At 35.1% G+C, this 25,145-nt stretch overlaps 1 protein-coding gene across 1 annotated transcript in view; it reads right to left on the reverse strand.

The window, feature by feature from the left end:
- The window catches only part of BEND4 (BEN domain containing 4), a 45,022-nt gene that overhangs the window by 12,830 nt on the left and 7,047 nt on the right, over window positions 1–25,145 (reverse strand). Inside the window, exons 2-3 of the mRNA XM_051965070.1 lie at window positions 19,967–20,527; window positions 6,712–6,803 (exon numbers count right to left, since the gene is read on the reverse strand). Coding sequence (XP_051821030.1) covers window positions 6,712–6,803; window positions 19,967–20,527 — 653 coding nt within the window. The remainder of the gene's footprint in view (window positions 1–6,711; window positions 6,804–19,966; window positions 20,528–25,145) is intronic.

The following is a 25,145-nucleotide window of genomic DNA, read 5'->3' on the forward strand; positions in this document are numbered from 1 at the left end:
AACACATTAACTCAAATTATAGCTCTGTGCAAATGCCACTATGTCAACTCAAAATTTTTCTTCCTTTTAACCTTCATAATTTATGTCTGCTATAAAATCCCAGGGCTCAATAGCTGCAGTGGGGCTAATTACGGGAATTTCAGTAACGTTTATAAGCCATGTTTAGTCAATTGTACCTACACTACCATTACTTCAGTTCTTGTGGTCTATAAAATTCTATAGTCCAGGACCAATTAATTAACCCAAGATCTCAGTTTTAATGTACTCCTTCTCCAGTAATTAAGGTATACAAAATAAAGAAGGGAAAACCCTAACAACTCATTCAGTTTTACAATGCTGAAAATTTACTACTGGTTATAAACGTGGTAGTGTTTAAGCCTTGAGGGGCCTGATTTGGAAAAACCTTTGTTCAGCTATAGGCTATTATGCTTATCTTGCTAAATTTGATTATTCATATATATATATATATGCATATCTCTCTCTCTCTACATATATATATATATGTATATTTACAGCTATATATAACATTTTTTTAAGTCATTCAGTAACATCCAACTCTTCATGACCTCATGGACCATACTGTCCATAGGATTTTCTTGACAAAAATCCTGGAGTAGTTTTCTATTTCCCTCTCTAGAAGATTAAGGCAAATAGAGATTAAGTGATTTGTCCAGCATCACACAGCTAATAAATCTGAAACTGAGTTTGAACTTATCTTCCTGACTCCAAACCCAGTATTTTATCCACACAGAGAGTAACAAAACTCAAATCTGATCATTTATGTGAAGAATTTTGCTAAGCCAAAAAGTGCTGTGTACTTGTTAATTTTATTTCCAGTAGAGTCAAACTCTTCAGTTTCTTAAATCGTTAAGTCTACACTATGATTTTAAAAATAACGAGCATATTTAGCACAAACAGAAATGAAACCAACCCGTGGCAGTGTGTTCGGGGACAACCAAACCTGATCAAAAGGTTCCATTCCCATTCCTGAGTCTGTCAAGACAGCAAAAAGTCAAGAAATAGAGCAAATTTCAATTAATCAGGAGCTTCATTTAATCATTTTCCTCGTTCTATTTTTAGTACTAAAAGGCATGAGAAAAATAGTGCCATTGACAGCATAGTTCTAGACTTGGAGTCAGGACATCTGGCTTCACACCCTGGAGAGAGTCATTTAGCTTCTTTGGAACTCAGAGAACCTCCCTGAGTGTTGGATCATAAATTGTCTTGAATTTATTTGATTTATATGTACCCTGTATTAAACAGTGTGTTAAACACACACATATATGTATATATATGCATAGTACATAAATATGGATCTATCTATGTACATATATATATACACACATATATATATGTATGTGTGTTTAAGTGTGAAGATTTAGGGGGCACAGTAGATAGAATACCAACTCTGAAATTAGATGGACCTGAATTCAACCAGCCTCACATAGTCACTTACTAGTATGACCCTGGGCAAATCACCTACCCCTGTTTGCCTCAGTTTCCTCATCTGTAAAATGATCTGGAGAAGGAAATGACCAACCCCCAATATCTTTGCTAAGAAAACCCCAAATGGGGTTAAGAAGAGTTGGACATAACTAAAAAAAAATTGAATTTAATATATATATATATATGTATGTTTGTATGTATAAAATAGCTCTCCTAATAAAATTTAAGATTTGTTAGAAAAGGAATTGCTTCTTATTTTGTCTTTATGTCCCCGAGACTCAGCACAGGTACAAAGTAGGTGCTTAATAAATGCTTGTTGATTCATTGATTGGTACATGTAAAAAAAAAGGGATAATGATTCCTATGTGACCTGCTGTACCAGGTTGTGAGGAAAGAACTCTGTATGCCCTTAAATGATATAAACATGTGAATAGTTATAGGATTGAAAACTTGAAAGGATTTCCATGGTTATCTAATCCAATCCCTCATTTATAGATGAGGAAAATAATTTGCTCAAGGTCACTTACTATTGTTCAAAATTTGAACTTGGGTCTTTTGATTGAAAGTTGAGTATGCTTTTTCATTTTGCCCCAATGTTTCTGTGCTCAGACATTTAGTCCATTGTCCTGTACTTCCTCCAGTTATGGCACTATAGGCTTTAGTTATCTTTAGAATAATCACCAAAATTTTGCCAGAATTTTTTGAGGGATCAAGTCATGAAATGATGTTAAACACACTTCAATCGTTAAAGCAGGAAAATAGAATCTAGGTTTAAGAAACAGTCTAAAAATGAAGCTTAAAATAAAAAAAAATTATGATTAACTTTCCGCTAGATACTATATTTAACTGAAACTCCTTATTTTATTGAACAATTAGGTAAATTATCAGGATTTTTCCCATCCTTGCCCTTTTGAGCAAGCTTTAGAACCTTGTACCATCTCAATCTTTTGGTCATATTTCTTCTCTAAAGATTTTGAGTGTGCTACTCCTCTCTCCTCAGATAAGGAGCATAAGCTCCTTGAAGGTAGAAATTATACTTACATACATGTGTATATATACATATATGCATAAACATACATGTATATACACATACATATATATTTCAATGTATTTCACAAAATGCCTAGCACAGTATTAAGTAACCAAAAATCAACATTAAATTGATTTTGCTTTGGACAAGAGGAAGACCTCCCCCCTTAAAAGGCTTAGCTTCTACAATGTCATATCTTTTCAGAAAAGTGTTTTATAGCTTCAAGACTTAGGAGCTGGAAGGGACTTTAGAGGTGGTCTAGTCTCATCCCTTCATCATACAGATGAGGAGACTAAGCCCAGAAAAAGTTGAATGATTTGCCCAAAGTCACACAGGTTGTAAGATGTGAAGCTAGAACCTGAAGCTTAGTCCTCTGACTCCCAATACAGCACTTTTCTGCCTTACTGATGATAAGTGTCTCCATTTAATTAAAGATTTGGAGAACCCATGTTAAATTCCATATGCTTAAGTGTTGGGAAGTTTTTGTTACCTTTTCTATCCAAGTGACTGGAATGAGTTTCGAGCATTATTTTTCATCATGAATTAACAAACATCATTTTTTAAAAATAGAGAGGGGTTATATTAATAACATCCTGACAATTAAATAGATAACAATATTCATAAGTCTCTCAAAATCCTTTCTTGTAACTAAATACATAACTACCGTGAATAATCAGGGTTCTAGTTGGTTTTGTTTTTTAGAGGTAGCTTTGACACAAAAGTTTCAGATAAGCTAATCAAACCAGTAGCTCTGAAAACTAAATGCATAAAGCCATCAAAAAATAATGGTCCATGTTTTCAAGAGATAGATAGTTAATGATCTTTTTCTTTATCCCAGAGGTTTTGGGGGTGCTGTTAAAACTCTCCTGAAAATCTGAATTTCAATCAGATGATACATTCCTATTCATTTCAGGCTCCCAAAACACACACAGTTATACATTTCACTAAATTCTCTGGAGTGACCCCAATGCCATTGATGGTTTATTAAATATCCTAAGCTGACAAAAATGATAAAAAAGAAAAAACATAATAAAACCTTTTGACTCCACATCTGTATAATTCTACTATTTGAATTTTATTCTCTAATATCCCACCTTTATCTACCAAAAACCCTGAAATACTTAACTGTGTTTTTTTAGCTGAAGAACTTGAAAGCTCCTGAGAAGCAGAGGGACAAAAGGGCAGTCTGGTTTCCAATTTCACCCTTTCTCATCTTTCTGACAAATAGCTAGGGTTGTTCACAAAATGTTATTCACCTCCAGATGGGTTTCCTGGTTTTGATCAGCTATTTAATTTTAATTTCAAAATAGTTGAGGATTTGCAGTCTCTGTTTTGCAAAGGATACAAAATCATTCTCTCTGTAGCTGGGAAACTTGTGTGATTATGCTGAGGAGAATTTAGTATTTGTTGTTGAAGTAGGAAGAGGGGTATGAATGTAGATCTGGAGGGTGGAAAGGGAAGAACTAAACCTAAAATATTCTCTATTGATGTTCTATATTGATGCTATGTTCCCAGATCCTAAGTGGGCTTAGGGGAGGGGGAACCCAGGGGTAATGGAAGAGATAAGGGAAATTCCTAAAATTAAAAAATATCATCCAGTTGATAGTAGAAGGGGAAGAAGATTCAGAAGAGTATATATTGGCACATAAAGGAAGAAACTTTTGCTTCTTATTGCATCCCTTCCTCAAGCATTGTCAATATAAAATAAAGAAACAGGGGGAAAAAAGAAGTGGATGAGGATATGGGTGATCTTGGTTCCACCACTTATTATTGGTGTGACCCTGGGAAAATCACTTGATCTCTAAAATCATAGATTAGAAGGAGTCTCAAAGGCCATCTACTCCAATCTCCTACCTGATACATAAATTACCTTCTCTTATGGTGTTCAGACCATAACATATAATCCTTTACTAAGTCTTCACCCTTTCTATCAGGAAAGACTCTGTTAGAGCCTTTCTGATGACACCATCTTCAAGAACCTAGGATCATCTCCATTTTAAAATGATCATCATAATAAAACTGTAGTCTTATTATGCCTTATTTAGTGCAGGGAATTCCTTCACATAATAAAAAATCTCTCTTTTTATGCATGGTTCTTGTAATGCATAGCATAAAGCATATCATATTCATATTATAGGAGTAAGACTTGTAATTTCATCGGGTTGGGGAACTCCTCGGATGAAGAAATTCTTTGCCAATAGAAACTGACCCTTTCGCCATTAACATAGTCTTGGAGTGTTGCCTAGAAAATAGAAAGTTTAAATGATTTGCCTTGAGTCACAGAGTCAGTATGTGTCAGAAGTGGGACTTGAATAAAGGCATTTTTAGTTCTCAAGTAAGCTCTCAATTCACTGTCCCTTTACATATTCAAATTATATTATTAAAATCAGTAAATTATGATCTTTGTGGTATAAAGGACCAGTCAATAGGACCACTCTGGGATCCTTCTCAAACATTTTTGATATTCATTTATAAAAAAGCAACTCAGTCTCTGTTAATGTTTAGATTTATCATTGATATTTATAAAAGAAATACTGTCTTGGAAAAAAAGAAATTTTAAAAATAAAAATAGAATTATAGAGCAGTTACATTATAGAAGAAATAGCAGCATTTAAAAATAATTAATTGGGATAAAAGACAATGGAACAACATTATGGAGAGATTTTATGTGACTAGATTAAAAAGTAGTGTATTGGAAATAAATTCAGTAATTTTCCCATTCAACTGGAATAGGAAAAGTACTTAGTTGACACAATGTATTGAGTGTGGGGCATAGAGCTAGGAAAATTGGATGGAGGTCAAATCCTCCCTCAGACATCTAGTAGCAGCATGACTCAGTTTCCTCAATTATAAAATAAAGACAATAATAGAACATATCTGTCAAGATTGTTGTGAGGATCCAATGAGATAATATTTATAAATTTCTTAGCACAGTGCCTGACTTAATCCTTCCTTTTCCCTCTCCTTTTTCCTGTTCTTTTTTCCCTTTCTTCCTTTCTTCCTTCCTTCCTTCCTTCCTTCCTTCCTTCTTCCCTCCCTCCCTCCTTGATAAATATTGAAAGGCAGTATGGTGTAGTTGGAAAAAAACTAGACTTGAAGTCAGAAGACCTGGGCCTGTTTTCTAGTTTCAACACTTCTGAATTCTGGTTTCAACACTTATTAGCTTCTTGGACAAGTAATATAACCTCAGCATGTTTGTTCAATTGTTAAATGAGAATAAGAATACTCCTATTACTTACCACACAGATTTATGGTGAAGCTCAACTAGGGAAATGTCTACAAAACACTAGGTAGACTTTAAAGTGCTGGCATTTACTTAAGATTTTATCTATAAAGCAAAATCTCCAAACTGTTTTGTCCTATTTACTCTTCATCTCAACATAGTTTATCTCTGCAAATATGGCAAGGTTAGAAACTTGATCATCCATTGTTCAACAATAAACTGGGAGAATTTTCTATATGAAAACTCTTCCTAGTAGGAAGATTTCACAGCAAAGATTTCAGTGAAATGTCTACCTGTACCAATTAATTTCTTTGGGAAATATCTCCCACAGTTGTGAAGATAGTGCCTGGTATATGGTGGGTGCTTAATAAATGTTCATTCATTGATTGGTTGATAGGAATTTCATTGGTAGTAGATATTATACTTGTATTTCTCTAATATGAGGAGAAACATGGTGGAGATTGGGGTAAGTGATAAGTGGATTGTGAAGACCTGCTAAAAATGGTGACCATTTGAATGGACTACATAGTTTTTTTCTTGATTAGCAAAGAAACTTTAAATTTAATCAGTAATCAAATTATTTCACTCTCCACCATCATAATAGCGAGCATTCATATAGCACTATAAAAGTGCTATACATATGTTACCTCATGTGATCCTCACAATAACTCTGAAAGGCAGGTGCTATTATTATTTTTATTTTACAGATGAGGAAACTAAGTTTAGGAGAGCACAAGTCAGTTGCTCAGAGCCATAGCTACTAAGTGTCTGAGGTGAGATTTGAACTCAAGTCTTCCTAATTCCCAAATCCAGTACTCTTGCCCACTGTACCATTAACACATCAAGGCACATGTAAACCCAAGAAGGTATACACACAGATCAGTCCCTCACTTTTAGAAATACATCTTGTCATCCATAAATTCTTTGGTTCTTTAGTGCTAGATTATAAATTTCATCTCATTGAAGTTAGTAACATAAAATATGCTTTTTTTGTCTTTATATCATACACTACCTCTGTGGGCTGATCTGCTGGCTGTGGTATCATAAGCTGGTTATGGTGCTGAAGGACAGTTTTCAAATAATCTAAGACCGTCTGGCAGGGCACTGTAGAAAACAGATTGCAATTACTGAATATTCTTAGTGTAACAACAACAACAACAAAAACAGCAGCAGCAGCAACTTTTAACTAAATATGGTCCTCCAAGATTTACATTATCAATTCTCCAATGAGCTTTACTGCAGCAGAAATGCACTTTCTCTTCTTTTGATTTGGGCAATCATTTAATTTAATAAATCCAGAGCAGGTGCGGCAACCTCAGAGACCTTTAAAGGTTTTTCCTACCTTCAGCACTGTGTACTCTGAAGGGTTTTCAGATTAAAGAAGATTACAGGCTAAATCAGGTCGACATAATGATAATAAAAATTTTACCTCATAAACACAATTTAAATGATGGAGAGAGAGAGAGAGAGAGAGAGAGAGAGAGAGAGAGAGAGGAGAGAGAGAGAGAAGAGAGAGAGAGAGAGAGAGAGAAAGAGAGAGACAGAGAGAGAAAAAGAAACAGAGGAAGAGAGAGAGAAGAGAGGAAGAAAGAGAGAGAATGAGAAAGGGACACACCCACACCCACAGAGAGATTTCTCATATAATTTAATCATTATCCAAAATTAACATTCAACCACAAGTGACACTTGAAAAGTTGTAGTCTGGTTAGCTAATTTTTATTGTTAACAAGATATTATGTGATTAATTTTTACTTCTTAATTTTTTCAGGGAACAAATTGCATGCAATTCAGAAGTTTCCCTACATGTACAAATATACTCACTTAGATGCAGTCTTACTTCACAGTCCTTTCTCTGATGATGGTTAGTTAGCTAGTTCTGGTTCAGATAAAGGCCTTTCTCAAGCAAATGCTGCCACATATTTAATTAAGTACGCACATTTTGGGGAAATAGTTCTTCTGTACTGTGACTGAAGTTGTTGACTTAAAAATTAAGCAAATTGTTGGAAAATTATGTTTTAAAAAACCTTTTAATATTAGCCCTTTTAGGATGACCTAATTTAAAAAAAGAAAAGTCTTCAGAACTTTGCTAAGATTAATTTGTAGAGAACACTTTTGGTAGCTGTCCATAGTGCTGAATAGGGAACATCACATTTAAGAAAATAATAAACATTATTTTTAACTAGAGACCTCATTTTAAAATGTCAGCACTAATCATTCTCCAGCTTGTCTTTCTCTTATTGAAAACAGACAGAATTTTTCCTTTTCCCCCAATACTTACTACTCTTGGGTCTTGAGGAGTTTTAGTACTCACAATTAATTCTCTCACATTTCACTAATAAATTACTGAGAAATTTGAACAAGAGAAAGTCAAAAGGCAAGTTGGGAGAATTTTTACTTTCAAATAGTTAGGTAATTAGCAATATTTAGATGTAGGTTTCTTAGGCAACTCCTTAGCAGTTGTTTGATTTAATCCTTCAATTTCAGTGACATTTGCTAAATGATTATGCAAGTCATTTTTAATAAGCTATGATATTGCGCAGTACATCTGTTTTAAATAAATTAAGTTCAAAAAATCTAGATGCTTCTCCAAATTTAGGGGTCACAGTCTCTGTTGGTAAAAAGGTTACCCACACTAGGAAATGATAAATCTTCCAGCATAAAAAGAAAGAATTCTCCCCTTGCTGATTTAAGTTATATTCAGCAATTTTCCCATGTTTAACAATGACAGATTAAGAATACATTTTATGTCAATAATCATTGGTTACATGAAAATAGAAGAATTAGGAAAATGTAGTGAGGCACAAGAGGCTAAGCGGTAGAATCTAAGAGTCGGTAAATTTGAGGGTTCTAGTCCTGTCTTTGCCTTTACTTGTGTGGCCTTAGAGAAATCATTTACTCTCAATGTGCCTCATTTTCTTCATCAATATAGAAAGAATATTAATAATAATAATGCCTGCCTCTACAAAACTTTCAGAGTCATGACCAGGATAAAATGATAAAGCAGATATGAGACAGTCTAGTCAGCCTTGCTCACTTCTTCCAAAATTTCTTTTTTACAGAAACATACACAATGATTGGTAAATACTTCAACATCAAAGAACTATTATAAATCCTGGTGTGAATTCTTATCTGACTTACTTCTAATTGGATAATTAATAGTTGCATGGGATTTTTCTACCCTAGATTAGTAGAAAGAGCAATGGAATAATTTGTTTACTACTAATTATAATTGAATTAAACCCCAAGGGAGGGTAGTGGGACCCCCATGGTCAGTTTGTGGTATGCTATCATGTTTCAAAGCCAGAAAAAAACCAAAGATTGAGGGCAGCTATATCAGAGGCTGACTTATGTCCTCTACAAAACCTTTGTTTTTCAGCCAAGACATTATAACTAGTAAGTGTCTTATGAATGTGAGCTTATGTATCTCTTTCTTGATACAAAGTGAACTATTGTAAAAAGTATTTTGGAAAAATTAAACAGGCAAGATAGCACTACTATTTTTATCGGTGTTTTCTTGAGTTTTTGATAAAATTATTTATTTGGCAGTAGATTGATTTCTTTTGGACTTGAACTATTGCTAGGAGTGGTGGTACAGGTTGCCTAAGAAAAAGGTGAATCTGCCAGGAAGGGACCAGAGCAGGTCAAAACTCCAAGATACCTGCTCAGCACCCAGGACCAGAGCTGGGATTGACTCCTGAACTTCCAGCCTGGGCGTGATAGGGAGATGGCTGGCTTAATGCAGATTTTGAACTTTAAACTGCGAATACTCCCATCTCCAGGCATTTTTGCTGATAAATGCCATTTTTCTCTATCCAAACAATGGATTTTTTTGTTTATTTGCTATTTATCAAATGGGGATAATAATACCTGTAGTCCCTACCTTTTAGGGTTGTTGTAGGAATCAAATCAACACACACACACACACACACACACACACACACACACACACACACCCTCACACACACTCAATGATACAAACACATCGATATAATATGTATATCTATGTAAACATAATATATGCAATATATATGTATATATACATACATAATGTTCTCAAAGTCTTAGTTTAACTTATTGAAGCTAATTAAAAATTAAACGATTAAAGTTTTTAAATGAGCTAAGATTTTTTAGACTATCATATATCATATATCATACACACACACACACACACACACACACACACACACAAGATTTTGCAAATCTTAAAATGCTGTTTAACTGTTAGAAAATACTACCAATCCATGGCTCACCAATGCAAATATGTGCATGCCTTTTCAATTATTCACTCATCAATAAAAGTGATATAAACCTGCAAGGGACAAGTGGGACAAATTACTAATCCCAGTTTATAAGGAGAAGGGATGGTGATGGCAGTTTCATTTTGCTCTCTTCACCCTGCTACAAGTGTCGGGGCATTGATGGAATGTAAGGTCCCTGAGGATAGAACTGTATTTCATTTTCTCTCCGAATCCCCAGGGCCTAAGCATAGGTACATCATAAGTATTTCATCAGTGCTTGCTGTCTTGGTTTGGATTGGTGTCAGTTATATTTTAAACCACACAGCTCTAGCTCTTTCTTTAGGATCATGTAGTTTAAAACAGAACTGCAGGTGGATTGACCAATTAGTGAACAAAAAGGCTGATGGGATCTGGGAGAATACTGGACCTTAAAAGCCTTTCCTGGAAATAGGGATCTTTGTGTAAGATTTTATAACTCTAGCATAATGACTGGGGACCAGCCAGAGAGCTAAGTTGAATCAAGCAAACATCTATGCACAAAATAAGTGGTAAATATTATTCTGCTCCAAGTGTGGAAATATTAAGTAATATAGACCTGCCAAATCAGGGGCCAAAGTAGGAAGAGAATCACGTTTTTGTTTTTTCTCCTTGGCTCACCGAGCAGCTTACTTAGCTAAATCATGCTGCCCTTTTAAGAGAGAATTGTCATTTTACCCGTAAAACCCTGAAAATCCCCTAAATTTTTTCTTCCTAACATGTCATGTTATTTTGGTAATTGGACTGTCATGATATTTTGGTAATCATACTGTATAATGATGTACAAACAGTTCCCAACTGTTTTGGTTTCTAATCTCTACTGGGCTATTTATTCTTTAAAGTTTGCAAATTAAGGATTAATAGGATCCTTCTGAGTAACAAAATCATGATCTAGAAATATTACTCTCTAAACGTCAATGCACTTATCACCTATCTGTGTGACCTTAGGCAGGACACAAAATAAGAATAACTGCTAACATCTGCATAGAGCTTACTATGTACCAGACATTGTGCTAAATGTTTTACAATTATTATCTCATTTGTTCCTCATAATAACCTTGGAAGATAGAGGTCTCATTTCTTTCATCTGTAAAAATAAGGGGCTATATTAGATAGCTCTGAAGGTCCCTTTCACTTGGATATATCTATGCTCCTATGATCCTATTTTGAATAATGAGTTTTAAAAAAACATTATAATTAATAGAGACGATACTATTTTGGACTAGTCACACATCCTCACTTTGCCAATGCCAAAAAAAGGCTAAGGCAAAATGAATTTCATGTATACATCAGAGGAAATAACTCTGAATGGAGGAGAACAATGGAGGTTAGAATGGAATAAATGAAGTAACTGTTAAAGGTGCCTTAAACTGACCTGGAGCATTTATACTGCTCTTGAAATGAGTGCTCTGTTAGATAGCTGTTTTATATAACTGAATAAAAAACCACAAATAAGATAATTCTGGAAGGAATAAAATAAGCTAAAGAAAGCAGTCTAAACATTAGATTTTTTTTAAAGGTAAAACTTTAACAACAATATGAAAAACGACGCATCATAGCTGTATTATCACATATGTCCCAGTGTTCATATTCTGTTAAATGCAAAGATATTCCTAACCTACCCTCTCTAGGAAATGCACTCTGTTTTGTTTTTCTAATAGGAACAATATGTGGTTTGGGCAGTTTCATAGCTTGGGCAACTTTGAAATCTCAGTTGATTCTGGTCCATGCTAATTTACTGACCAAAGATCCTTGTTACTAAAGAAAGCCTTGGGTACTATGTCTTTAACAAAATCACTCTTGTTTCTTTCCGAGGCTGTCAAGTGAATGGCTTTTCTGACACCATTTTAAATGGTTCTGTTGATTGCATGGTTTTAGTATTCTTTAATGACTGAGCAACTGGTGTAGTGACTGTCAGATAAGAGAGTCGAGGAAAATTGCTCCAACACTACTCTCTCCCATATTAAGGCCACCGGATCTCTATTTTCTAATTTTCATTGCAGATAGCTGTATTAAAATTTTGATTACAGTTTCTCTTCTCTCATCCCTCTCTCATCATTTAATCTGTCTTGTTATGCAGTTGTTTCATTTCAAGACTCCAAACATGAAAAAATCCATCTCAAAATATGTCACATACCAATCCCATGTTACTTACAGGAAAATGGAAATTATTTACTGTACTATTTGACCTTTTAATGGTTTACTGAATTGGAAGATCCTGAATACAAATAACTAGAAGCACACTTATTTTGAATATCTTCCAACACAGTGGAATAGCGCTCTAAGGTATTATAGCTTAACCAGACTAATCTTTAAATAGTAGGTATGTAAACCGTTGGCAGACCCAGACATACACTCTTGCCATTCCCATCCATCCTTTCTGGAGATTGCACCCCCCTAGCATAATCTTCAAGGTCAGAAGAAGAAATAAGTATTTATTATGGGCTAGCCATTGTGCTAAGTGCTTCACAGATATGATTTCATTTAATCCTCACAATAACCTTGGGAGGTAGGTGCTATTATTATCCCCATTTTCTAGTTGAGAAAACCAAAGAAGAGAGGTTAAGTGACTTGCTCAGGTCACACAGCTAGTAGTAGTCTTGAGAATGGATTTGTATTCAGTTCTTCAAGCTCACCCCTATGCTCTGATGTGACATTCAAGTTGGAAGTTTGGGAAAGATGATTATTATTGGATCCCAAAAAGATGATCATTTCCTGTTTTTTTCTCTTTTCTTTTCTTAACAAGTCAATATTCCTGACACAGACTAGAACTATAAATATGTTGAAGGAGAGATTAAAAAAACACCAGGATTTGAGATGTAAACATTCAAGGAATGTTGAAAACAAATGGAAATTTCCATCAGTTCATAGGTGGCACAGTTTAGGAAATGTCCTGTGGTGTGTTCTTCCTTTAATTTTACTAGAAAAAAATTTGGATTTAGAAGTAAGAAATATGAAATCTAATCCTTACTTTGCCAATTGACTTGTTCTGTGCTCTAAGAGGGGTCACCGAACCTGTTTGTACCTGTTTCTTCACCTATAAAATGGAGAAAAGTAACATTTGCTCTGCCCTATATATCTTGTAGATATGTTGTGAATGTAAAATGAGGTATCCTATTCAAGGATTATGTTCTGCATATAGCAGCCTTTAGTCTCATTCTCTTTTTCTCAGCTTTTCCCCTGTATCAGCTACTCTCAATACTGATAGAATTTTCTTTTCTCCTTTCTTTGTTGATTCTACTTTTTCTTTTCTCTCTTCTATAGATTTTCTCCCTCCTCCCACCCTAACTTTCATCAAGACCTAATTTTCACTGCTGTAGTCTCATTAGAAAAGAAATGCTTTTGGACATTTGAAGTCAGTTTTAAATGTTATACAAAGCAGTTTATATGTCCTTTTACCATTATTAGACTGCTCTCCTTCAGAGCAGGAACTGCCTTTCTATGCCTAGAGCACATAGTACATGTTTAATAATACTTGTTAATTAGCATATGGTGTTATAGATTAATTTAAAGAGAATGAAATTAAAATACACCATTGGCATCCAAGTAAAGCAAATTGACCCCTTCTCTCAAGGAAACTAAGATACCCGATTCCTTTTTTATAAGCTTTCTCTGTGAAAGAGTTCTGTCTATGAAATAACCTTCTAATTTTTTTATATCTCTTAGGTTTGGGAGTTGCTGCATCATACTATGTCACAAATAACTTAGCCTCTTTCCTTCCCTCTGATGGCCTTCTTATTCTCTGAACTTGTCTGTTCTTGATTGGCTATAATGAATGAACATATTCTCCCAGAGCAGGAAGTATATCTGAATGGTTTCTTTAAGGAATAATAAGTCCCTGGTCCTTCTAATAAAATGATTAAGCTTCCCTTATTAACCTAGGGTACATGGACCTTGGAGGAGTCCCTGGATTTTTTTTGGGGGCGGGGTGTCTGTTAACATAGATGAGAAAACAGGTCTTTATTTTCATTAACTTTTCTCTGGAGTTTAGCATTTCCTTCAATTATTTAAAAATATTATTTTGATAAAGGGTCTGTAAATGATTCCAAACTGCTAAAAATGATAGTGACACTTAAGTGCTTCGGACAACTTTTGACCATTAAGTAGCATTACAATTGTTTAGAGGAAGGCAGGTTTGAAGCTATGGAAGCCAGTTATGGACTAGAGAAAACTGCTTTTGCCAGTGATGACTTACCTTCAGAGAAACAGGAATTACATTCTTTTGAGGTGGGAGGGCTATGTAAAAAGATGAGAGTTTTGGGGAAATGCCCAGGCAATGGGTCTGATAACTTAATTACAGCTGACCTTGTTGCTTGTCAAAGTAACTCTGGGATTCCTTCGCTACTTGGGTCAAACTTTCTCATGCTGAAACACCTTTCCAACCAAACATGCACATCTTTCTCATGAGATTCTATATTAAGGCTTTTCTTCACACATGCTTTATAGTTGGTAACTCAAATCTGCTGACTTTAAACCTGAACCCTCCCCTAATTTATCTTCTATTTATAATTGGCAAGTCATTTCTTTTTTGTTTTCTTTGCTTTCTAATGTCAATTATTTAAAACCAAATCGACACAAATTAGATGGAATTCAGTATGAACTAGCGGTTGATTTAATATAGGTGCTATTAAAGTTGGTGAGGAAATTATTATTAATTTTTAAAATTGCCACTAATCTAATTTTAAGCAAAGTGTTGTCTCTCTTCTGAATCACAAAAGGGTTCAAGAAATTCCAACAGATCTCAATCTTTGTAAAAGTGGCTTTGTATACAACGGTACAGAATTGTATTTCTATAATTTTTACATACATGTATGTATGTATCTATCTATATTTAAGTATAATCCTAAATGTTTTATACTTTTTTTTGCAGTAATTTAAATAGAGTTCCTCAGTTTGTTCTTTCTTGCAGGGTTCTGTTGGTAATTAAAGTGACTGTATTGAGAAAGATTCTAGTTTATCACCAGTACATAAAATGGTGGCTCTTGATTTTTAGAAATAGGCTATTTATCATGTTAAGGAAAGATCCAATTTTTCCTATATTTTTTCATGTTTTTGATGGTAATGATTGTTTTATTTTGTCAAATGTTTCTCTTGCATCTATTGGTATCATTATTTTGTGATTCTTATTATTAATATAGCCTGTTTACAATATTAAACTAACCCTACATTCCTGGTATAAATTCGACCTGGAACAATCCTGTATAATCTTTATGATATATATTGTAATCTACTTTGTGAAGTATTTTATTTAAAATATTTATATCAATGTTTATTAGGGCTATTGACCTGAAGTTCTTTTTTTCTGTTTTGATTCTTCCAAGTTTATGTATCAAGATGATATTTGTGTCATTAGAAGGAATACGCTAGGATTTCTACTTTTGCTATTTTTGCAGAAAATGTATGTAATATTAGAATTAATTTTTTGAATGCTTGATACAACTTGTGAACCCATCTGGTCTTGGAGGTTTTTTTCTTTGTGAATTCATTTATGATTTATTAAGTTTCAGCCTATGACATTAATTTGTTTAAATTCTCTATTTTTTGTTCTGTTGATCTGAATATCTTACTTTTTATAAATCTTCATTTATTTTATTTAGGTTGTTGACTTTGTTGGAATATAGTTGGTCCTCTCATAATCTCATTTATTATTTATTTGTTTTGAATTTTTATTTTTCACATTTGGTACAGTTAAATTCGTTGCTTCTTTTTAATCAAATTAGTTTATGGTTTATTTTATTTCTAAAAGCTCCTACTTTTATTTATTAATTAATTTTCCCCTGTAATTTTGCTAAATTTCTTCTGTGATTTTTTATGATTTCTATTTTGTCATTTAATTGAGATTTTATAATTAGTTATAAAGAGTCATACATGACTGAATTAACAACAAAGGTTAGTTGGTTTTCTAGTTTTTTAGTTATACTACCATGTTCATTTATCTCCTCTTTTTCTTTTTCCATTAATGAAAATGTTCAAAGAAATAAAGACCTAGATAATTGGAGAAGTAGTTAATTATTCAGGGGTAGACTGAGCCAATACTTTTAGAGAAGGAATGCTACGTAGGTTAATTTACTCATTTAATGCCATGCCAATCAAACTTTCAAAGGATTATTTTATAGAAGTACAAAAAATAATAACAAAATTCACATAGAGTCAAAAAAGTTCCAAAACCTCAAGGGAAATAGTGGGAAAAAAGTGAGAATGACTGAAGGGGGCCTAACAATACTGGTTTTAGAATTTTACTACAAAGCCATTTCTCTCAAAAGGATGTAGTGCTGGTGAAAAATATATCAATCAATGCAACAATTAAGGTATACAACATCCAGAAACAAATGAACACTAACAACCTAGTGTTCAATAAACATAAGGGCCACAGCTTTAGGGATAAAGGACTCGCTAATTAATGAAAACTTCTGAGGAAATTGGATAGCAATGCAGAAAAATTTAGATTTAAAGCAATATACATCATTATAAGATATGGTCCAAATAGATATGTGAAGTAGATGTAAAAGGTCACATTATAAATAAATTAGAGAAACAAAGAAGAAATTGTCTCTCAGATTTATGTAGATGGAAAGAAAATGACTAAATACAGGAATCATAGAAGACAAAATGGATGATTTTTGATGACAAAATCAAAAAGGTTTCTCCCCACTACCACAAACAAATCTAGTATAGCTAAGATTAAAAGAAAAACAATTCACTGGGGAAAACCCTTTCCTGGAAGATTTTTTGATATATTCCCAAGAATCCTAAGATATACAAGGAACTGATTTATATTTATAAAAATAAGAGCTCTTCTTCAGTTGAAAATTTTTTTTTAAAGAATAGGAATAGGTTGTTCTCGAGGAAATCCTGGCTATCTAGAGTCATATGCAAAATGCTCAAAATCATTAATAATTAAAGATATACAATACAATATCTCTGCTTTTGCAGAACCAGAAGAACAATTTGTAAAATAACATCAAAATTATGAAGATGGACAATTCTGAAAAACTTGAAAACTCTGATCAACTGAATGGTTAGTTATGATTCCATAAGACTGATAAAGAACAAGGCCTCTCATTTCATGACAGAGAGAAGATGAATTAATATGCAGAATAAGAAATGATTATTTGGTCATGTTTAATATGGGAATATGTTTGTTTAACTGGACTGTGTTTAAGTGATACTATCTCCCCCCCTTCCTTCCTTCCTTCCCTCCTTCTTTCCCTCCTTCCTTCCTGGCCTCCTTCTTTCCTTCCTTCCCTCCTTCCTTTCCCTCTTTCCTCCCTCCCTCCTTTCCCCCTTCCCTCCTTCCTTTTCCACTTCCCTCCTTCCTTTTCCACTTCCCTCCTTCCTTTTCCATTTCCCTTCCTCCTTCCTTTCCTCCCTCCTTCCTTCCTTTCCTCTCTCCCCCTCCCCTCCTTCTCTTCCCCTCCCCTCTCCCTCTCTCCTTTCCTTCTTTCCTTCCTTCCTTCCTTCTTTCCTTCCTTCCTTCTTTCCTTCCTTCCTTCCTTCCTTCCTTGCTTCCTTCCTTCCTTCCTTCCTTCCTTCCTTTCTATTGGATGGATGCACAGAAGAAGGTAAGATAATTGAGAAATAAAACAACAAATTAAAAACTGTATTAACTGTGTCATTATTGCTAGAACACTGTTGAGATGCTAAAGACTTGAAGGACACTGATGCAGGTCATGGGAGGTGAATTGATCCACGGGTTTGTTAAGTGATATGAATATCAAGTCTAGCAGCTTGCTGAATATTTGTGACTACTAATCTGTCAAAGATAAAGAGGATTGTTGTTAACTGTCTTAGGAACCTGAAGCAATCAAAATTTGTATCTTAAGACTTCATCTCAAGTTAATATCTGAGTAGTCTGCATTATAATTTTGAAGAGTGAATATGAATTCTATACATATATATGCACACATAGTAATAATTTCTCTCTCTCTCTCTCTATATATATATATACATATATCCCAGTGCTGTTCATTTGTCCAGTGACAATATCATCAATAAATATTTAGATAATCTTTCCTTCTCTGCACTAAAAAGGTTCCTGGAAGAGAAACAGGGAAAAACATTCAGTGTTTCTACTCACAACATAGTATATGGTTGCTTTATGGATAGGAACAACGAAAGGTGTCAAATGCTAAGATATGATGGGGCTAGACTTGGGTAAAATCCCGTGGAAACCAAGAGAACAGAAAGAAGTCTTCCTCTGTGATTGTCAATGAGCAATTCTGTCTAGAGCAGCGAGAGTGAGTGCATCATCTTCCAGGGCTGAAGCCAATGTGTATTAACTTCAGTCCCCTGTCTCTTCTCATCTGGACAGACACTTGGCTCAGTATAATACAAAAATGTGTTGAATAATATATCTGAAGAGACAAATGAGAGTTCTTTCTAAAAATGGGGCTTATCTCCATGTAACATAAATTAAAGCTACCTTTCTATTCACATTCTTATTGTATACAGTTCTAATATTTAATATAATAAATAGTTGTTTGAAAAACAACATGGCTTTTTAGAATTTTTAAATCAAAAGACCTAGAGGACTACTTAAGGAGTGGAAGGAATTTAGAAAGCACCTGAATTATTAGAAAAAAAAAGATGTCTAGAGTTATGTATGACAAGGAAAGAAATGGTCAGTGCAGTGAGAGGGGGATATGAATGAAACATTTCAAGAATGAGGAGACAAAATTTTCATTTATAATGGCACAGTGAAATATAGAGTTGATTAATCATTTGGCTACTTTCATAAATGTAGTCAGCTAATCTGGATAATTCAGGCCTGAATTCAGCCATTTTCACAAAGAGAATATCTGAGACCTAAATTGATTAGATAATGGCCTCAGTTTCTCCATTTCAGTTGATATTTTTAGAGAGGACAGAAGAATTCACTGGAATTTTTTTCGTAGGCTAGGGAGACAATAGTGTTAAGCAAAGAATTATTGACAACACAAGAACAACGTGATTCAGTCTAAGAGTTTGACATGTTTGACGAACTATGTTTGACAAAGAGGATGGGCTGGTAATTATTATGTATTATGTCTGGGTAGAAATAAGTGTAGAACTACTCTAACAAATATACAGACATCATAATTTTTCATTTATGAAATCTATATTAGGCCTTATTTGGGGAAATGCTTTTAAAATACTGAATTTCTGGCTCGTGCTCCAGCAGCTCTTTAAATTCTTTCCTTCCCTACATTTTCTCTAGTCAAGTTGTGAGCTATCTTACAGTGTACTTTTCTTTGCCAAGATGGCAGTAAATACCTTTTCCCATTAACCATAGGCTGGAAATGTAGTGAGATGAAACAGAAATCAAACCCATCAAATAGGTTTTCCTAACAAAATGAAAGCAAATTGTGATTTCGTAAAAATCATCCCCTAAACATCACTTTGCTATTTTGCAAGTACAGCATGTATGGGAAATAGAAAATATTTTATATTTAGCCATTTTAGTATCATTGATCTTGCTTGAATTATTGGTGTTTTTGACCTATGAGGTTAAGTGTTCAGTTTCTTACCAACTTTAAATAAGAATTTGCTTACTAAAAAACAACCACACATTTTGTAACTTAAGAGAAATCAGCAGAAAAGAAGAGGTCATTTGTTTGGCATTATTATTATTATTATTATTATTATTATTATTATTATTATTATTAGCATTATTTTAATTTCTATCACTGGCTAAAAACATATAAATTAAAATCACTGAAATATGAAAATTAAAAGTAATATCACTCTGTAAAGGAAATGAAGGTTATAACTCAACCTTTGCATCTTCTTAGGAACTGGTTTTTCTATTGATACAGACATCGTCCCAGGGGCCTGGTATTCAGCCCTATCCCTAATATGTTGCAACACAATGCTCCAGACTGGCCTGCTTTGTAACCACCCTGTTCATGACTTCCAACATACCCATTTTCACGACCTTGGTAAAATCAGGGCAAGAGAAAGGACAGAAATAAAGACAAAAGACAGAATGCTTGCCGAATTACTCAGCAAGAATACCTGGGATGCTCTCCAGTTTTCTTCTGAGCTCTTCATTTTCTTGTTGTAGGGAAATGACTTCCTGTTCTAGCTCTTGGCAACGAGGGCAATACCCTTCTTCCTCTTCTTCCTCTTCCGGGAGGGTCGAAGATGACGGGTGACCGTGCGATTCCGAAGTGGCCGGAGAGGTCCATCCACCTAAAGTATGGACTGGGGAGGTTGAGAGAGGGTCCACATCTGCCAGGTGGCTATAATCATTTACAGATGAGGAATTCTGAGATGGAAAGCTCCCAGAAAGCAGATAATTTTGTAGGGAATCGGTGAAAACCCTCAAGAAGGCAGAAGTTTGCTGTTTCTTTTGCATATATTGCATCTCAATGTCTAAGTTGTCTGATGTCTGACTGTGGACAATTTTTCCGATCTGACACTGTTCTTGTCTTTCGCTATAACTCGAGCCTTCCTGCTTCACACAAGAAATCATGGATTGAGAATGGTTGGAGTCCAGGAGTTTTCCGCCACAGTTTAAAAGGCTAAGAACCCGACTGCACTGCTGGGCAAAGGCATCCAGGATCATGCGACTCTCTGAAATAAATAAAAAGATATATCATGAGATTCACAGCAAAAAGTCAGTAGGGAGACAGAAGCAGGCCCATAGCCCTTTAAAGCTTAACATCAACAACAATATTCATTAGGGTCTCTTTTATGTATCTAGAGAATATGAGATAGCCACCCTTGCAGGGGAATATGCTATCGGCTTTTAACTTATCGGTCATCATGGCTTACATGGAGCTATCCCATTTGAATGAGTTCAACAGTGTTTTTCACCCACTGAGTAAAGAACAGTATACAAGGCACTGGGACAGATAAATACTTTATATAAGATAAAATTTCTTCCCAAATAAAGAGAGCACACACAATTGTAATACAAAATCATATACTTTTCAGTATATTAGAAAGAATCGATTAATCAGCACAAATGTATTAAGTGCCTAACATGTACTAGGGACATTGTTAGGTGTTGGGGATACAAAATTGAAAAATGAAACAAACTCTACTCTCAAGGAGATTACATTCTAGAATTTGAGAACCTAGAAGTTATTTAATCCAACTATCTCATTTTATAGATAAGAAAACTGAGTTCCACAAAGCTCTTTGGAATCTGCAGCCCTCTCTCCACATGACCTACTGTTCCTGTGGGTTACCATTTAAAGCCTTGAAAATGTTCCTCCAGTTGTTTCCTGTAATTCCATCACAAAAAAATCACATATAGAAAGCATCTTTAGGATAGTTTAACACCTTGGGAACACAGTTCAAATTACCTTCTCTGGCTTTCTGGACTGGGACTACTGGTCAAAGATCAGCTCCCCTACATTAGGACTTCTCATTATTAGTGTGATTTAATGGACAGAATTTGGTGAACTTCATTTGTGAGGCAATTTGCTATAGTAGAAATACTTTTGAAATAAAAATTTTTAAAAATGCAAAAAAAAGAGAAAGATTTAAACAAAGACTCCAATTTCTTCTGACTCTCAATCTAAAGCTGTTTCCAAAAGCTTCCTAGAGAGACCAAACAATGGACTGTGAAGTTTGTGAGGAAGAAAGGACATTCGTGACTGGAGAGAAGAGAGAAGGAGGAAGAGAACTTTAAATGACTGATAAGCATTCAATAGAGGAAGAGAGAAGGTTGTCTAGACTCTGCTTATAGGCAAAGGAGTCTGAAGTTTGCCTATATACTAGGAAATACTAGGAAAACATTAAATATTTTTGAGTGGTATAGTGACATGACCAGGGTGTGTGTGTGCATGCGTGTGTGTGTATATGTGTGTGTGTGTGTGTGTGTATGTGTGTGTGTGTGTGAGAGAGAGAGCGAGAGAGAGAGAGAGAGAGAGAGAGAGAGAGAGAGAGAGAAAGAGAGAGAGAAAGAGAAAGAGAGAGAGAAAGGGCAGAGACAGAGACAGAGGTAAAAAGACACACACACACAGAAACAGAGGCAGAGAGAGAGAGGCAGAAACAGAGACAGAGACCCACAGAGATAGTTTAGGCTGGGAGAAATATGAAGGATGTCTTACAGTTGGGAGAGAATGGCGGAAGAAAGCTATTGGGAGGTTATTGCAATAAGTTGGGGCTGGTGGTGATGGTGGTAGTGATAATGAAGATTAATACTAGGATGATGACAGGAGAAATAGCAATGGAGACAGATACAAGAGATTTTATGGTTGAGTCAACCGGTCATGAAAATTGATTGGATGTGAGAGGTGGGAGAGAAGGAAGTATCAAAGATAACCCTGAGGTTTCTAGCATGGAAAATTCAGTAAATTGTGGTGGTACTAAGAAAATCAGTAATATCAGGAAGAGGGGAAAGTAATAAGAGGAAGTGGTATAAGCTCTTTAGAAAAATTATGTTTAGGACACTATGTAGGTAAATATCTGCTCACTACACAACTGGATATATGGGTTTGGTGTTTAGGAGAGAGGTCAGAGGTAAATATCCAGATTTGGGAATACTCTTCCAAGAAGTTGTCATTAAGCCTTGAGCAAGGTGGTAGAGTAGAAATAGTTATGGAGGGAGAGGGAAGAAAGGAGAAAGAGAAAGAGAGAGAGAGAAAGAGAAAGAGAGAGAGAGAGAGAGAAAGAGAAAGAGAGAGAGAGAGAGAGAAAGAGAAAGAGAGAGAGAAAGGGCAGAGACAGAGACAGAGGTAAAAAGACACACACACACAGAAACAGAGGCAGAGAGAGAGAGGCAGAAACAGAGACAGAGACCCACAGAGATAGTTTAGGCTGGGAGAAATATGAAGGATGTCTTACAGTTGGGAGAGAATGGCGGAAGAAAGCTATTGGGAGGTTATTGCAATAAGTTGGGGCTGGTGGTGATGGTGGTAGTGATAATGAAGATTAATACTAGGATGATGACAGGAGAAATAGCAATGGAGACAGATACAAGAGATTTTATGGTTGAGTCAACCGGTCATGAAAATTGATTGGATGTGAGAGGTGGGAGAGAAGGAAGTATCAAAGATAACCCTGAGGTTTCTAGCATGGAAAATTCAGTAAATTGTGGTGGTACTAAGAAAATCAGTAATATCAGGAAGAGGGGAAAGTAATAAGAGGAAGTGGTATAAGCTCTTTAGAAAAATTATGTTTAGGACACTATGTAGGTAAATATCTGCTCACTACACAACTGGATATATGGGTTTGGTGTTTAGGAGAGAGGTCAGAGGTAAATATCCAGATTTGGGAATACTCTTCCAAGAAGTTGTCATTAAGCCTTGAGCAAGGTGGTAGAGTAGAAATAGTTATGGAGGGAGAGGGAAGAAAGGAGAAAGAGAAAGAGGAAGAGTGAGAGAGCAAGAGCAAGAGCAAAAGTGAGTGAGAGAGAGAAGAGAAAAAGAGAGAGGGAGGGAGGCAGAAAGAGAGAGAGAGAGAGGGAGGGAGGGAGAAAGAAAGAGAGAGAGAGAGAGAGAGAGAGAGAGAGAGAGAGAGAGAGAGAGAGAGAGAGAGAGAAGTGGAGAAACAGAGAAGCAAAGAGAGAGAGATAAGGATCAAGAATACAATCTTTGGAGACACCATTCACATTAAAGAGCTAGAAAACAAGATAGAAAAGATGTACTTAAAATGGCAAAATGTGATGGAGACTCCAAATGATGATGTGGTCAGAAGTATAAAATGTAACCAAGAGCCTCATGAAGACTGAGAACTGAAAAAAAGAGCACTGGATTTGGAAGTTTGATGTGTGATTGCTGCTTTCTCACCCATATCCCTCATGACTACAGACAAGCATTCACAAAAACGTCTGGCTGTGTTTGGGGGCACATATCATTGGTATGGAGCCCAGTTTCTCTTAGTTTAAGGAAAGTCACAATTAGGGTAAATAATGGATTCCCCTGAATTGGTTAATTATTCGAATTAGTATATTTTTGTGACTGTAACCAACCACCTTCTTTTATATAACTTTGAATAGTGTGAATTTGAAGACTTCCATCGACTTTGGGGGATTTATTATTTGCACTAATGGGGATATAGTTGTATAGGAATCTACTTATTAGTCCATTTCCTGTTTCTAGGTTTTACAATGGCAGCATTTAAAACTTAGCTCAAGCACTGGCTCCTTCAGAAGGCTTTTCCTGGGGAGTACTTCCCCCCCCACACACACCAATTCAGCTCCTCTCCTAAGCTTTTCCCTCTAATGCTATCTTATCTTATATTTATCTTATATGTACTGATTTATGTAAATCTTATTCCTCCAATTAGCATATAAAGTCTTTGAGGACATACACCATCTTTTGGCTTTTCTTTGTAGCTCTAGCACTTAGCACGGCATCTTGAATCTAGCTAGGAAATATTTCTATCACATTTTAAAATTCACAAATGTGATCTCATTTTATATTTACAATAACCCTGGAAGCAGGTGCTATTATTAGCTTTATGGACAGATAAGGAAACAGGCAGACAGAGATTAATTGCCTTGCCCACAATGGCACATTTAGTGGGTGTTTGAAGTCAGATTAGAACACAGGGCTTCCTGATTCCAAATCTTATCCTCTACCCATTGTGGCAACATTGGCCAGAAGTGCCTAATCAATGCTTGTTGATTGATTGCATGTGTGATCCATATACATCTGATTTCATATACTTACTTGACTTTACTAAATCATATTCTAATGAATTAAATTAACCAATAGAGACAAGATTCTACAATTATATTAATAGTTTCAATGATCATGACTTCTATTCTTGGAATGCCCTCAAGTTTTGAAAAAAGGACAAGAACCAACAAGTGTATGATGCTAATAGAAGTTAACTGACCTGCATTTTATCGGTTATTATTTCTCTTTAAAGAATGTTGTATCTGTTGCCATTTTGACTGCCAATGAAGAGTTATTCAGGAAGAAATCTGGAAATTTCTTCCCTATCCCTCCATTCCCAAAATTCATTCCTTATTCACAAATAAGTGTAAGATGAAATGTATTACATTAAATTAACTATGTAGTAGTTCAAGAAATGTGACTCTAAGAGAATAGTCACTTCCAGGCCTGTACCAATTATGAGTTGTGTTTCTTTTACAATCTAAGTAAGGCATTATGGGATTATTAGCAGAATCTACCAAATATTTCGATTATTTACTTCCCTTAAACATAACACAATTAATTCTCTTCTTTTTGTGGGGACCATAGGCAAATGTAAACCAATAGTCATGGTTTTT

The sequence above is a fragment of the Antechinus flavipes genome, chromosome 6 (assembly GCF_016432865.1).
Source record: "Antechinus flavipes isolate AdamAnt ecotype Samford, QLD, Australia chromosome 6, AdamAnt_v2, whole genome shotgun sequence".
Classification (NCBI taxonomy): domain Eukaryota; kingdom Metazoa; phylum Chordata; class Mammalia; order Dasyuromorphia; family Dasyuridae; genus Antechinus; species Antechinus flavipes.